The following is a 15,958-nucleotide window of genomic DNA, read 5'->3' as shown; positions in this document are numbered from 1 at the left end:
AGGTTTGCCTCTCCTTAATCTTTCTTCTAAAATAAGTCGTAGGGTCAGTATTGCCTCACGTATTCCAACATTTCTACGGAATCCTAACTAATCTTCCCCGAGGTCGACTTCTATCAGTTTTTCCATTCGTCTGTAAAGAATTCGCGTTAGTATTTTGCAGCTGTGACTTATTAAACTGACAGTTCGGTAATTTTCACATCTGCCAACACCTGCTTTCTTTGGGATTGAAATTATTGTATTCTTCTTGAAGTCTGAGGGTATTTCGCCTGTCTCATACATCTTGCTCACCAGATGGTAGAGTTTTGTCAGGACTGGCTCTTCCAAGGCTGTCAGTAGCTCTAATGGAATGTTGTCTACTCCGGGGGCCTTGTTTCGACTCAGGTCTTTCAGTGCTCTGTCAAACTCTTTACGCAGTATAGATTCATTATATTCGTGCAAGAGTAGAGGTTTTAGGGATTTCTCTGGCATACTTAGTACTGGTTGTGAGATTCTGCCGCCAGAGCAACGCTTACCAACCGTTTCTCCCTTACATTTTAATGCGTTATGGCGCCTACATTTTTGATACGTTCCCCTATGACAAATAATTTATGATTAACATAGTTAATCAAATGCAGGCTCATCAAAACCCTCCCATGTTACACATGTAAATGTTACACACTCTGCATGTAGTACAGCCTTTAAATACCGCCGTTGTTGTGAGTCTTCAAGAGTCTTGGAAGGTGTAAGAGACGCGTGACGCACAGTGTCTAAAATGCGACTGGCTTGTGAGTGTTCTAATGTCTCTACAGCTCTTAAGGCCGCTTGACGTTCCGCATCTAAGTTCTGGCGGGAATGATATTGTTCTGAGGTCTACTGCATACGTGTAGCTTTCGCAGCATGAGTTCTCTTAGAACTATGCGCTAAGTCAGACTTACCTTTGCGAGGCTTATAGTAATAGTTTTAAATATGGTTCTTTGGCTTACCAGATTTCATTGTTCTACCCCCATCAAAACTCTCCAGCTATACCAGGTGGTGAAAGAACTCAATATCATAGACCGTGTGCACAATAACAGTGATTTTCACTATCATGGGGGTAATCTACAGGCACTAAGAGTCGCCTACCATCGTGCCAGGGTCGTCTGCTTGCCACACACGTATATCATATTTAAAAATGTTAATAATATACAAGAAGGTACAACTTTCTGGTACCCTACGGTCTTCCTCAAGGTTCAAGCTATCGCCATACCAAATACCATCGGAATTGATTGAGTGGTAGAATCATGAAAACTTGAGAGAATGCATTACTTTTGCAATTAGTAATACTGGTTTGGTATGGATTAAACACGTTAAGCATTGTATTGATTACGTTGAATCATGTTACGTAGAAAATATTAACCAATAAAAGCGTTTTTACAAATATGATAAAGTTCAAAAGTGAAAGAGTAAATAGTTTTTTCGAAGAGTAAATTTTTTCCATAATTTGCGTAATATTTTTCATAGTAATAAATAACTTGAACTACACATTTGGTAAAGCAGCCTAGCTTCTTCACCAGGGTTCAAGCTATATCACGCTAGACCTCATGGATACCAGTTCAGCGGTTAAATCATGAAAATGTAGCAGTGAGGGTTACTTTTGCATTTATAATGTTATTATGAAAGTATAGATTGGCACGAACTAAACACGTTGAGGATTATATATACTATATGATCAAAAGTATCAGGACATCCCCCAAAACATACTTTTTTCATATCAGGTGCATTTTGCTACCACCTTCTGCCAGGTACTCCATATCAGCGACCTCAGTTGTCATTAGACATCTTGAGAGAGCAGAATTGGGCGCTCTGCGGAACTCACGGACGTCAAACGTGGTGATGATGATGTATGGTTTCGGGGCGCTCAACTGCATGGTCATCAGCACCCATGCAAAGTCCCAGTTGTTACACCCTCCATATTTTTTTTACACAGTCCAGTCTAGCCACTGCCACGAATGATGATGATGATGATGATGATGATGATGAAATGATTGGGACAACACAATCTCCCAGTCCCCGTGCAGAGAAAATACCCAACCTGGTCGGAAATCGAACCCTGGACTCCGTGATCCAGAAGCAGCAGCGCTAGCCACAGACGACTTCGAACGTGTTCAGGTGATTCGATGTCACTTATGTCATACGTTTCACACTCCTAAACATCCCTAGGTGTGAAAGTGAAGTGGAAACATGAAAAAACAGCACAAAAGCGTACAGGCCGACTTCGTCTGTTGACTGACAGAGACCGCCGACAGTTGAAGAGAGTCGTAATGTGTAATAGGCAGACATCTATTCAGATCATCACACAGGAATTCCAAACTGCATCACGACCCACTGCAAGTACTACGACAGCTAGGCGGGTGATGAGAAAACTTGGATTTCATGGTCGAGCAGCTGCTCATAAGCCACACATCACGCCGGTAAATGCTAAACGACGCCTCGCTTGATATGAGAAGCGTAAACATTGGACGGTTGAACAATGGACAAACGTTGTCCAGAGTGACGAATCACGGTACACAATGTGGCGATGCAATGGCGAATGCCCGGTGAACGCCATTTGCCAGTGTGTGTAGTGCCAACAGTAAAATTTGGAGGCAGTGGTGTTATGGTGTGGTCGTGTTTTTTATGGAGGCGTCCTGCACTCCTTGATGTTTTGAATGGCACTGCCACAGCACAGACATACTCTGATGTTTTAAGCACCTTCTTGCTTCCCAATGTTGAAGAGCAATTCGGGGATGGTGATTTCATCTTACAAAACGATCGAGCACCTGTTCATAATGCACGGCCTGTGACGGAGTGGTTACACAACAATAACATCCTTGTCATGGACTGGCCTGTACAGAGTCCTGACCTGAATACTGTAGAAAACTTTCGGGATGTTTTGGAACGCCGACTTCGTGCCAGGCTTCGTCGACCGACATCGATACCTCTCCTCTGTGCAGCCCTCAGTGAAGAATGGGCTGCCATTCCCCAAGAAACCTTCCAGCATCAGATTGAACGTATGCCTGCGAGAGTGGAAGCTATCATCAAGGCTAAGGGTGGGCCAACACCATACTGAATTCCAGCATTATCGATGGAGGGCGCCACGAAGTTGTGAGTCATTTTCAGCCACGTGTCCGGATACTTTTGATCACGTAGTGTAAACATTGGCTTCCAGCTGTTACGGTCGGCTGCGCTCGCGTACCAGTAAAATGAAATTACATGAAATATGCCTGTGGCTTTATTGGCTAGGAGAGCGCTATTGGGATGTCCATCTCGGTCTTTTTATTTGACGCCACTTCGGTGTCTTGGACTCGATGATGATAAAATGGTGATGAGGACAACACACACATCCGTCGCGAGCAGAAAACGGACCGGGGCAGGAATTGAATCCACGTACGCACGTTCATAAAACGGCAACGCTAACCGTATGACCACGAGCTGTACAGGTAAGTATGGGTGCAACTAATGAGTTATAAGAGACTCATGACGCTCAGCGGCTAAATTGTGACGTGTTTGTGTTTGATATTAGAATGGAAGCGTTGATGAAAAACAGAGCATTGTTTAAACATTTTATTCATCACAATGAATCGTACTATGCAAAACATATCAAACAATAAAAGTATTTTCACAAATATAAAATCCAAAAGTCAAGGAGTAAATAGCTTTTCAAAAACCAAGTATTGTTTCATGTTTCGCGTTGCACTCTTCAAATCAATAAATATGCAGTACTACGCACTTTATAAAGTCGCCTATGTTCTTCCTCAGCTTTCAGTCTACCTCCACACTAAATTTTATCAGAATCGGTTTAGTCGCCAAAGTGTAACAGGCAGAGTTACTTTCGCATTTATAATATTAGCATTGATTGGGGAGATGCGTACAAGTCGCACGCTCTTTTGTGAACCAAGGCATAAACAACTCGTTGGCTAACTTGTATATAGAAGAGATGCCCAATTAATGGGATGCTCAGGTAAAAAACGGAAATTAAATCAAAGCAAAATAGATATATTCACACTCCATTGTTTGCTGATTATCATGTTATTTACGAAAGAGAAATTGACGTCAAGGTGAAACGATCTTCTACTCGCTATGGTTAAACTGAAACATTGTGGTTTGTGGACAACTATTGTGATGTTGTGTCCGTTGATTATTATGCCGTGTACAACTGTGGATGATGGTACGCTATTTCTGTTGTATGCATACTGCTTACGAGTACGATGTGTCCACATCCACAGTGTACTTGAAAATGAGCACAAACTCGAAACCAGCTATTAGTGATGAATAAAATACTCATTTAAACTGACAGCCTCGTAGAAATGATGTCGTTCTTTAGCTTATAGCATTGTTTCAGTCTCGGGTCACTGTCTGCCTCTTCAGACAACCTATAAACAATTTTGCGTATTTCTTACGTTTTATTTTACTTTCAGCATCAATCATTTTTACGACAACAGCATCGTCTCCAATATAACCTGTATAACTACTAAAGTATTCTCTGGCTACTAAATTAGACGCCCATGTAGAGCAATGGAAGTGCTGAACAAGAGTCTTGTGTGAACTGTTATTACAAGAGTGGTTATTCTAAATGGCTGTTTCCTTGGTAGGTGACGAGATACTGGCGCTGAACGGAGAGCTGATGACGAGCTTGTCACACGCGGAGGCCATCGCAGCTTTCAAGAGGATCCGCTCGGGACCCGTGGCACTGCGAGTCGCCCGCCGTACTGGACACGGCGCCAGGTGAGAAGGCCTCAGCCATGTCGTAACATCACAGAACACCAAATTACAGGAAGTGGAAGTTCCATGATAAGATACGGAAGCAGAGCACGAGAGCAGCGCTCCTAGTGGCCTGGCAGTGAACTTCGAACGTGAGAAAATATGAGGCGAAAATCCACATTTTTAATACGAAATACGAGATTTAGATGACAATATTTTTCATTTATACTTTATGGGTGGGGCCTCGTAGACCAGGAGTAAAGTGTGTGCCGAGAAACAGAAAAATATTTTTTTGTGATCTTGCAGAGTAGCATATTCGTAGAAATCTCAATCTAGTAGCTGGGGTACACAGGCATGCAAAATTATGTAAATGATGTTGTGGTCGTCTTTTGACCTAAAACCTTTTATTTGTAAAACCCAATTGCAGTTTCGACCGTGTGGACATTATCATGTGGAATAATTGCGTCTTTAGCTGATGTCAAAATATAAAAATATCTTCTGACATGACATGATACGGAAGCTGGTTTCACGGCATTTTCTTCCTGATTATGGCTTCTTGCGTCCATTACACTCTTTGAGTTGCATCCTGGATATGCTGGTCGTAACCTGCTTTATTTTCGCATGCATCTACAACACTGAGCGTGGAGTAAATGATTCGGTATTTGTTTTTCTTTCATATGAAACAGAAGATAGTAGCGGCACATAGTGTTCTGTGGGCTCATATACACTTGTTTCTGCTTACTAATCCGTGCGTGAACTGCTCGATTTAAATACTTTGTAAGAATATTGTTGTCTGCCCCCGGTAGCTGAGTGGTTAGCGCGACAGAATGTCAATCCTAAGGGCTCGGATTCGATTCCCGGCTGGGTCGGAGACTTCTCCCACCCAGGGACTAGCGTTGTGTTGTCCTAATCTTCATCATTTCATCCCCATCGACGCGCAAGTCACCGAAGTCGCGTCAGATCGAAAGACTTGCACCCGGCGAACGGTCTACCCGACGGGAGGCCCTAGTCACACGACATTTACATTTAGTATAGTGTTAGTATTCTACTTTATTTTTAGTTTACATTTATTTTTCATACTTTCCCGCATTTAATGGAGATCTCCATACTAGCTGCTTTCGACAGAATTGTCGTTCAGATTTCTTAGATCTTGTCACGAAATGAGTATGTATTTCTTCTTTGAACGGTGTTGCTTCTTGCCACTGAGTATAATTTGCAGTATTAATGACTAAGGCATTCATTCTTCCTTGAGAAAGCTAAAACTGCAACAGTAGTAACGCGAATGTGTTCATACGTTAGAGTGGTACTGCAAACAATACGTTTTAGCAGAAGTCAGAGTACTACAGTAATCCTCCCACTCCAATGGAAATTTGAAAACAAATAATGCACATTATCATACTTTCATCACTGGATCTTCTAGCAAATTCTGTATAACTATTGTTTACTAAAGACAGTAGCATTAAGTACGGCGGAAATACAGGGTGTATCGAAAACAATCATCCGATTTGGCACGTCTGTATTTCTGAAACTAATAAACGTATACAATGAATTCTGTTTGTTGATGAACGAGAAACTCAATAAGTTTTATTTCATAGCTTTATAGCTTTTCATAGGTGTTCAACACGCCCCCTTGAGATGCACGGTATATGTCAATGCGGTATTCAAATTGTTCCTACACTGCAGCGAGCTTGTCTTGAGTTACAGCTTTCACAGCTGCTGTTATGCGATGCCTCATCTCAATCATTGTTGTTGGCAACTGAGGCACATAAAAAGAGTCTTCTATAAACCCCCCCCCCCCCCCCCCACAAGAAATAATCACATACAGTCAGATCTGGTGACCTTGGAGGCCGGTAAGAGAAGGCTAAATCATTTTTTCCAGTGCGACCGATCCATCGTTCAGTAATCCCTTGATTTAAAAATTCCCGCACTTCCAGGTGCTGCTACCTAGCGGGAACCATGTAAAACTTGAGAGTTTGCTCTTTCTAACAGTACGTTATTCACGCACATATCTCAAATAACATAATAGTTATTATTTTCATTAAATCGAATGATTCTTTTTGATACGCCCTGTACTCGTACTTTCACGCTATACCACACAAACCCATGTACTATAATATGCACTATGATGTAGACCATTTTTGCTGCATAATAACACCTGGCACAATAACTACATACTTTGTCACTAATACTACAAAGCATACTCAGCGGGACCGAGCGAGGTGGCGCAGTAGCACACTGGACTCGCATTCGGGAGGACGACGGTTCAATCCCGCGTCCGGCCATCCTGATTTAGGTTTTCCGTGATTTCCCTAAATCGCTCCAGGCAAATGCTGGGATGGTTCCTTTGAAAGGGCACGGCCGACTTCCTACCCCATCCTTCCCTAATCCGATGAGACCGATGACCTCGCTGTTTGGTCTCATCCCCCAAACAACCCCACACATACTCAGCGGCAAGAGGCAATACCATTCAAAGCAGAAATACATACTCATTCCGTAGCAAGAGTTATAAAGATGAATATCGTTCTGTCAAAGTATGCTAACATGGAATTTTCAACTAAATATGGGAAAGTAAGAAAAACAGACGGGAACAAAAATAAGGTAGAATATGAGCATGCATTTAAATCAAGAAGTTCACACTCAGATTTGTAAGCAGGAACAAATGACCTCAGAGCACCAAGTCACAAAACCAAATTGTTTCACACTGATTGTTTCACATTGATGTCACCACTTGTGAAAAGTCTGAGTAACCACTTTTGCAGTAAGGACCACTACGAGACGTGCAGGAAGAGTTTCAGTGAGGTTCTGGGGGGTACCGACAGGGACGTGGAGCCATGCTGCCTCCAGTTCTGTGGCCAGCTGCAACAGCTTTTTCGATTATGAATCCATGAGTCATACAGGTCCAGTCGAGGTGGACCCACAAATTCTCGATTGGCTTTAAGACCAGCTAGTTTGGTGACCAAGGGACTACGGTAAACTCATCCTGGTACTCTTCAAACCATGCACATACACTGTGAGCTGTGTAACAAATTGCACTGTCCCGGTAGTAGATGCCATTGAACTAAAGCAAAACAAACAGCGTGTAGGAGTAGACATGATCCACAAGGAAATGTGAATATTTGCGTTGACAGATTGTGCCATCCAGAATGACGAGATTATCCAGGGAATGCCACGAAAACATTCCACAGACCATAACGCTCCCGCTCCCAGCCTGGACCCTTCCAAGGGTTGTTGCGGCGTATCTGCTTTCATATGTTTCACACCATACACGCCAACAGCCATCTGTCCGATGGAGCATAAAACGTGATGCATCTACAAAGACCACCTGTCACCACTCAGTGGATTTTCAGTTGCAGTATTGGCTTGCAAATTACAGATTTCGTCACCATTGAACAGCAATCAGCATGGTTGCATTAACCAGGTGACTCCTCCAGAGGCCCATACACAGCAACATTCGCTGAATGGTCGTTGAGGAGATACTGTTGATAGCCCCTTGGTTTATCTGGGTGATCAGTTGCTCAACAGCTGCACGTCTGTCGCCCATACATTTCTCTACAGCCATCATTCACCCCTGTCATTTATGGCCCGTGATGTCATACATTTACCTTGGCACCAGTTTTGGATAGCGACATTTCACCGTGAACGGTACACTTTAACCATGGTGGCATGCAAACTCTTCATAAACTTACCCGTTTTGAAAATACTTCCACACTTTGCCCGGATGCCAATTACCATGCCGTTTTGGACTCTGTTTCTGCACTGCGACGATTGCACTTTTTCCCGCGTCTCTACAACACACTTCATATACCCTCTGCCGCTAATGCTGGCATCTGTGAGTTGTTATTGCACGTTGGCATAGGCAGTAGTCACATTAACGGGACTGGATTATGTATGGAAAACAAAAACAGGCATGGAATCATTTACTGCACACAGTATTACGGATTTGAGAAGAATTCAAGCAAAATACGAGTAATATATTCACACTGAAATACACACATGAAATCGTAACAAGGAACACAATGCTATGACTCCACTTCTGTTTTGAATGATACCAAAACAAATATGGAAGATTTTAAACCACCCTATAAGAAACTGAGATGAGGCATTGATACACTTGCAGTGCTCCAAGGGTCTAGCAGTGAACTAAGGCTTTGTTACTGGAAGTCCCTGTATGAGCTTCACCTGTTGCATAGCATGCTACCGTCACTCTTGCTGTCTCTCCAAACATCTATTGGCCTCACTAGTGTTCTCCCTAATGATGGCAGCCACATAACTTTGGTAAAGTCTAGGAACTCCATGTGTTACTGTGGATTTCACCCCGAGATGGGGAAAGGTGGGGGACGATCGCAATGATGTCGATCCCACACCATGGCATATAAAAGGTATTCGTTGAGGTGAGGTGGATGTCGGCCATAACGAGAATGAACGATGACTGATGTCGACAGTGCGGGGCTAGAGTGTGAATATAAGAAAGCAGCGGAGGTAGTGAGGCCAGGATCTGCGGTATTGGTTACAGGCCATTGTGATATCCTGGGGCCAGGACGATGATGACGAAGCCCTCAGACAAAAGTTGTGAAATGATTGCGACTTTGTCCAAATTGCTCAGAAGTTTGTATTTATGAGATAAATGTCAAGTCATAAATTAATTCTCGTTTTTACATTCCTCACGCCACTCCTGAACCATGTAATGTGATGTGTGATGAGGGTGGGGAGTTCTGAAGTATCTATCGATAATACTTGTAGCTTAAAGTCTGCAGGCAGATCGAGCAATTCACTGTAGAGAACTTCTACGAGGTAGATATGGAGATCATTTTTTTGAGTGGTGTGTATATGTAATAGCACAATACGTAATGCTTCTGTCCAGTGACTTCCTTCAGACATAAGAATAGCTTTAAGTATACAGTGCTATCATTCCTTTGTGGATGGTAGTTCACTGTGTGGGAACATTGTACACTGCAGAGATCACACAGTTTGCTAAATAGGAGCAACTCAAACTGTCTCATCCTTGGTCAGTGGTTATAGAGATCGGGCACACAAAACATGATATTCATATATTAAGAAATATTCTCGTTGTCGTTTCTGCCATAATGTCCTTGAGGGGAATGGCTTCCACCCAGTATGTCAAATTTTCAATGACAAAGAGAATATAACAACACCCTTCAGATTCAGGGAGAGGACCTACCTGGTCGAGGTGGGCATGTTCAAATCGACCTTTTGGAATCCCAAAACGACTGAATGGCGGCTGCGCATGACAACCCACTTTGCTGTGCTGGCAAACTGTGCTCATATATGTCCACTCTCAGCAATCATTTTTGACGTTAGACCAAACAAAACAGTCCACGATGAGTCATGCCAATGGACATTTTGTGGAGTTAGTTAAATATGATCTTCCACACTTATTTGATCATGAGGTCATATTCGATTTTGTGGAACTTCACGCATCACTTGCTTGGTTGATCCAGGGAAGGGGCGACGTTACATACTTAAATTGATTGTAGAATCTTGAAGGAAGTCCATAATTTGTCGGTCTTGAAACTGTGCTTCTGCTAAGTTATTATAGTTGACATGTGTGGAGAGAGTGTTTATCCTTAACAGACAGTCTGCGATGACACTGTCTGCTCCGTGGAGACGTCTAACATCAGCTGTGAATCGTGCTATATAGTTTAGGTGACGGAACCGTGGAGGGTCGAAAGCTTTCAAAGGCTGCACATCAAACCCACCAAAGCTCAGTGCTCTGTATAAATGATGAAAATCTGCTCTCTACATCTTCTTTAAACTGGTGGACTGCCTCTCACACCGCCAAGATTCACGATTGTGGGCAGGCCACTTGCACAGAGAATCCGTCACTTTATGAGAAAATGGGCGGTAGCTGTTGTTTGCCCATCACATCTTGCTGCAGTACTGCCCTGATGGCAAAGTCACTCGTGTCCAACATAATCGTTAGTTGGGCATTAGGTAGTGATTGCACTTAAGTCATGGCTTGTGCAAGACACTCTTTTATTATGTCAACGTGGAGTCTACTCAATCTTGCATCTCCTGTTCGTGCTTTTGCCAGTTAGAACGTCTGCGATCGGTGCCTGAATGGTGGCAGCATTAAGAAGGTGTCAACGATAGCAGTTAATCATGCAGAGTCAACGACGTATTTCAGGGAAATCTTGCAGTCGACTTAGTTGTTTGACAAATTCGGTTGGTTGTGGCTTAGGATGGATTGCAATGGCATTAACTAGGTGGCCGCAAAAGACTAGTTCTTGCTGATGAAGATGTCGTTAATGACGAACTGTTATCAGAAAGCGCATCGAGAACTTGTTTAAAATGTAATTCGTGCTCTTCTCATGAAGGGGGGACAACTAGAATGTCCAAAAAAATGGTTCAAATGGCTCTGAGCACTATGGGACTTAACAGCTAAGGTCATCAGTCCCCTAGAACTTAGAACTACTTAAACCTAACTAATCTAAGGACATCACACACATCCATGCCCGAGGCAGGATTCGAACCTGCGACCGTAGCCGTCGCGCGGTTCCGGACTGGTGCGCCTAGAACCGCTCGGCCGCCGAGGCCGGCAATTAGAATGTCGTCCAAATACACAGAGCAGAAAAGGAACTTAAACAGTGCACTATCAGTAGATTGCTGCCAGTTCTGAGCCGCGATTTCGAGACCGTAGTGCATGTGCAGAAATTCATGTAAACTGATGATGACCATCTTTGGCATGTCCCCCTCACTCACTGGTATCTGCAGGCATGCCTCTTTGCAATCTAAGTCACTGAGAACCGATGCTCACGCAAGGTGGTGGGTGAAGTCCACAATGTCAGGGGTCAGGTAGCTGTCAGTAACTGTTATGGGGTAGGTCAGATTCCAGCGGCATTAACCAGATTGCAGAGGAAGACTATTTCAGGCTGGTGAAGGTGACGTTGTCATCATTAATGACGTACCCTAATTGTTCCATCTTTCTTGGGCACAAATTTGATAGAGATGAACTATCTGAAAGTTACAAAATTCTGGTTTGTAGTAGCCATTATGGCTGCATAGAGATCGCCTGGCAGTAACCACCATAGTCCGTGGCAGACAGGATAGCCCAGGATGGTGATGATATTGTGAACCCTCCCACTGCAAATAGCGATTCACATAAACTAAACTCACAGCTGTGTGGTGGGCGTGGTAATACACTGAGTCGAAACAGAAAGATCATGAAAAGGATGCACATTACTAACCTGGGTTGTATGTACAGGTACTGTTGTCACGCATACTGCAGTGGTAGGTGTCCCATTTCTGCAGAGTTCTGGCTGAGATGCCACGTTGGAGTCCATGGGAGCAGACGGATGAGATTATTGTGTCAGAGTAGAGACCAGATGGACTCATGAGGTAGCAAATTCAACCAAAACTGCGCAATTGGTTTTTCATATGGTTTCATTTCCATCCCACAGGCACAATAATTGTTACCTTGTGTCGAAGTAACTTTGTTGCAGTTGGGCCAGTGATGTGAAGCAGTTGTGCAAGTATCTTTGACGTTCATCAGTCATGTCATGATACTGCATGCCTTTTGAGAGAGCAGTAGTAGAAGTCTGCAGTGGCAGTGGGGACCTGCAACTGACGACACCAGCAATGAAGTGGTTGTTGTCTTGATGTTCTAGTGTGATGCATGCTAAATCTGGTGATACATGGAAGTGTCTGACAAGTCAGCTCCGAGCACTAGTTCAGCGACATCTGCAACGAGACCAAAGGCACGAGATGCGTATTTGTATATGGTAATAGAGAAGCCATTTGCCATTTGGAGCTGGATGGCAGGTAATCGCTCATCGCTGGAGAATGTCCAGGGGGTGGGGTACTCATGTCCAAACCCAAGTCAATGAGAAAATATCGTCTATGTACGCAGCCAAACGTGTACTGTCTGCCACTTTGCTGAAGGGGTGACGTATTGGTGTGTTGCAATGTGAGGTAACTTGAATTGCCAGTTGTACTTACTCTGGATCGTGCTTCTCTTTTCGGCAGTCACATGATGGCTGAAAATTGTGCACCACATCGCCAAACAGTGCGTGTAACTAGCAGAGCTGTCCCCATACAGTAATGTGAACGCACATGACATGTTTGCTCGCGAATTTTTGTTGTGGTAGGCGAAGGTCACCATCCCCTATGGTGGAGATGACGTCACACTTGGCTTCTTTTGGGCATGAGCCGGCCGAAGTGGCCGTGCGGTTAAAGGCGCTGCAGTCTGGAACCGCAAGACCGCTACGGTCGCAGGTTCGACTCCTGCCTCGGGCATGGATGTTTGTGATGTCCTTAGGTTAGTTAGGTTTAACTAGTTCTAAGTTCTAGGGGACTAATGACCTCAGCAGTTGAGTCCCATAGTGCTCAGAGCCATTTTTGGGCATGATTAGTCTGGTTCAACTGTGCCTAGGCAGTTGGCACAGCATAGTACCTGCGATTCAAAGTGAGGGGCATTGATATCTGTGACGTTTATGCATTCTCGTTGTTGTAAAAAAGTAAAACTCCTGTCTGCCAGTATGAATTTGGTTTCCAGTGATTCACAGTCGTGTGAACTCATAGCCAGTTGTACCTGAGGCAGGAGCTTGACGATCCGCAGAGTCCATTGTGTATGATCAGACATGAGGTTAATATCCACCAGTGTACATAATCGGCGCCAAAGTTGTGAAGGCATCCTGTTTCCCAGGCATTCATCTTAGATGATTTGTTTTAATGGCTGCCCCAAACATCTGTGGAAGAAGTTGGAGCAGTGCAGACTTTGTAGCATTGTATTTATTTCTATCTGGGGGAGAGAGAAGGGGAGGCATAATAATATCATTGATTATGTCAACATGTCCACCGAGGTGCCTAAGCAAAGTGACGAATTGTGTACTGTCCTCCAAGAGGCTTTGTGTGGCCAGAATGCACTCAGTGACCGCAATTGCTGACCCATGATTACTGTGTACTCAGCTCATCTGAATGCTCCTACGTTCCCAGTTTGGATACTGTGTGTTGACAATGGAGCCATATTGCAACATCACTGAACTAATGCACGTTGGTTTGAATGGAAATGAGGCAGATTAAGTTGTCAACCAAAACAGGTGGTAGATTCGTTGGTGCATGGTTGTGCTGATAACCAAGATGACATCTGGAGAGGCACAACAGACATGTTCACAGTACCTGTACACAATGTGGATGTATGTTCAGTAGCAACATCTGAAAACTGTCCAACCAGTTAGACCACATGATGCAGTACAAATGGGTTGATAGAGGTTGGATGTGGCATGGCCGCACATCAACATCAGTAAACATTCGAGAATTTGCTTGTCCATGAAGCTGGTGCACAGTATTGGAAATGCATACATGCAAAATAAAGTCGGGAATGAAAGTACCAATAGATTGTCTGTAGGAATACATTGTTGGTACCATAGGTAGCATTGTCAGCACTGGTGACACTTTATTGAGAGTGATCATTTTCCTGCTTGAACAGAAACAGTTGCCGAGTGTTCCACTGTGAAGCACTAAGCACATTTGTCCAAAAGTCATTGTCTTGTAAGAAATTCAGTACTCTACAGATGCAAGATGGCTTGATTGTCAACTCACAGTATCCAAACTGGGAATGTAGGAGCATTCAAATGAGCTGTTCACAGTCATCATAGGTCACAAATGTGAATTTTACCCCAAGATGGGATAGAGATAACTTATATAAATAATGCAGTAGGTTATAATATGCAGATTGTTCCATAATCAACACAGGACAAACACATGTTGAAATACACAGCAGGTATAAAGCACATTGAATCATAGTCCCTCAGTCATTCCATACCAGGCCATTGTCATTTGTCAGAAAGTTCCCTCTCTGCAGCAGCTGCTGTCACTTATGGAGTGCTCACATTACTATATCATACCTTGCCTAAATAAAAATGTCCATAAAACAAACATTCAGACATAGAAAAACATTGGTTTACCTCAGATCACAAAACAATTTTAAAAATACAATAATTCAAATATTATAGCATGTAACGAAAATGATTGCTCTGTGCCTCTATGTAGTTTTGTGTTCATGAAATTGCGTTCAAACTAACTTTAAGCACAACTGTTACATCGACTGTTTCAGTAGTCTGGCTGAACAATTCCTTCACTTGGGCTACCATCTCAGTGACACAATCATATACTTTTCCTTTTAAATTACCCCGCAAATAAAAAAAACAAGCAGATGAGGCAACCACAACTTTTGTATATTTCTCTGTGAAGTTTCAATGAATAGAAGATGGCAATTTATGAGACAGACATGTGGCACATTGTTCCATCTTGCTGGGAAAAAAAAAGGTTAGTGGCCTTCATTTTCTTTTTACTGATAATGGCAGTTCATAAAAATCTGCAGATAAACTTCTATATCAGCAGTGGTCTCAAAGAACGTCAGGCTGATAACTTGACTACCAGAAACAGCACAACAAACTTCATGTAGAGGTATCTGATGAACAATGTGAAGGTTTTCAGTGGACCAGTAGAGATTAGTCTGTCTGTCTGTCTGGCGTAATCAGAAAGGTGGAGTCAAGTTTTTCACTCTTAAAATACCGTGTCAGGTCCAGTTCGTCATCCACAACTCTTTTAAGTAACCACTCACAATTCTTAACCTTCTTTCCCTTGTCAGCTGGCAAGCATGCATGAATGCACTGAATGCCATAAGATTTCAGGTGTATGGATGAAAGTACAGATGACAAGATATATATTTAACAGCTGTCTGTTGTGAAAGCTGCCTGACTCACTTTTTTGGGTAGGCAGTAATTTTCTACAAAATGCTTGCACCTACTTCCACAAATCAAACTCAAGACTTACATTTATGCTTACAATTAGAGATAATGCCATGGTGCCACCATTTTGTTGTCAACTTCTGAACATTATTATTTGCAAGAATACTACAGATAAGAAGTGAAAATTTGCAGTGGTTTTTTTGAATGGACCAGTATGTTTGTGAGATTCAACCATACAAAACCTTTAATTCAGAGAATATGGCGTACTTTACTTGAACAACTCTGTCAGCAAAGAAAAGTGCAAAAGACATTTACAGCACTTTTGAACAACAACCAACAACTAAATCTGTGATAGTGATTCCTGCCTGTCACTTGATTAGATCAGGAAATAGAGAAAATTAAAATCACGTTTTGTTTCTTATGGTACTGCAGTGTTCGATGTTTGTCAGAGGCTTTCCACTAAGTTCTCATGTGCTGAAGGTTGAATTTGTTTCCATTTATCCTGGAACTTGGATCCCCATTTTCATTTTAACATCTCCTAACATCCTACA

At 42.9% G+C, this 15,958-nt stretch overlaps 1 protein-coding gene across 1 annotated transcript in view; it reads left to right on the top strand.

Moving 5' to 3' along the window:
• Window positions 1-15,958, top strand: part of LOC126484950 (uncharacterized protein KIAA1522-like) — a 488,837-nt gene that overhangs the window by 466,042 nt on the left and 6,837 nt on the right. Inside the window, exon 16 of the mRNA XM_050108551.1 lies at window positions 4,590-4,722. Coding sequence (XP_049964508.1) covers window positions 4,590-4,722 — 133 coding nt within the window. The remainder of the gene's footprint in view (window positions 1-4,589; window positions 4,723-15,958) is intronic.

Source organism: Schistocerca serialis, chromosome 6 (genome assembly GCF_023864345.2).
Source record: "Schistocerca serialis cubense isolate TAMUIC-IGC-003099 chromosome 6, iqSchSeri2.2, whole genome shotgun sequence".
NCBI classification, from domain to species: Eukaryota; Metazoa; Arthropoda; class Insecta; order Orthoptera; family Acrididae; genus Schistocerca; species Schistocerca serialis.
This window is presented reverse-complemented; position numbering and strand designations above follow the sequence as displayed.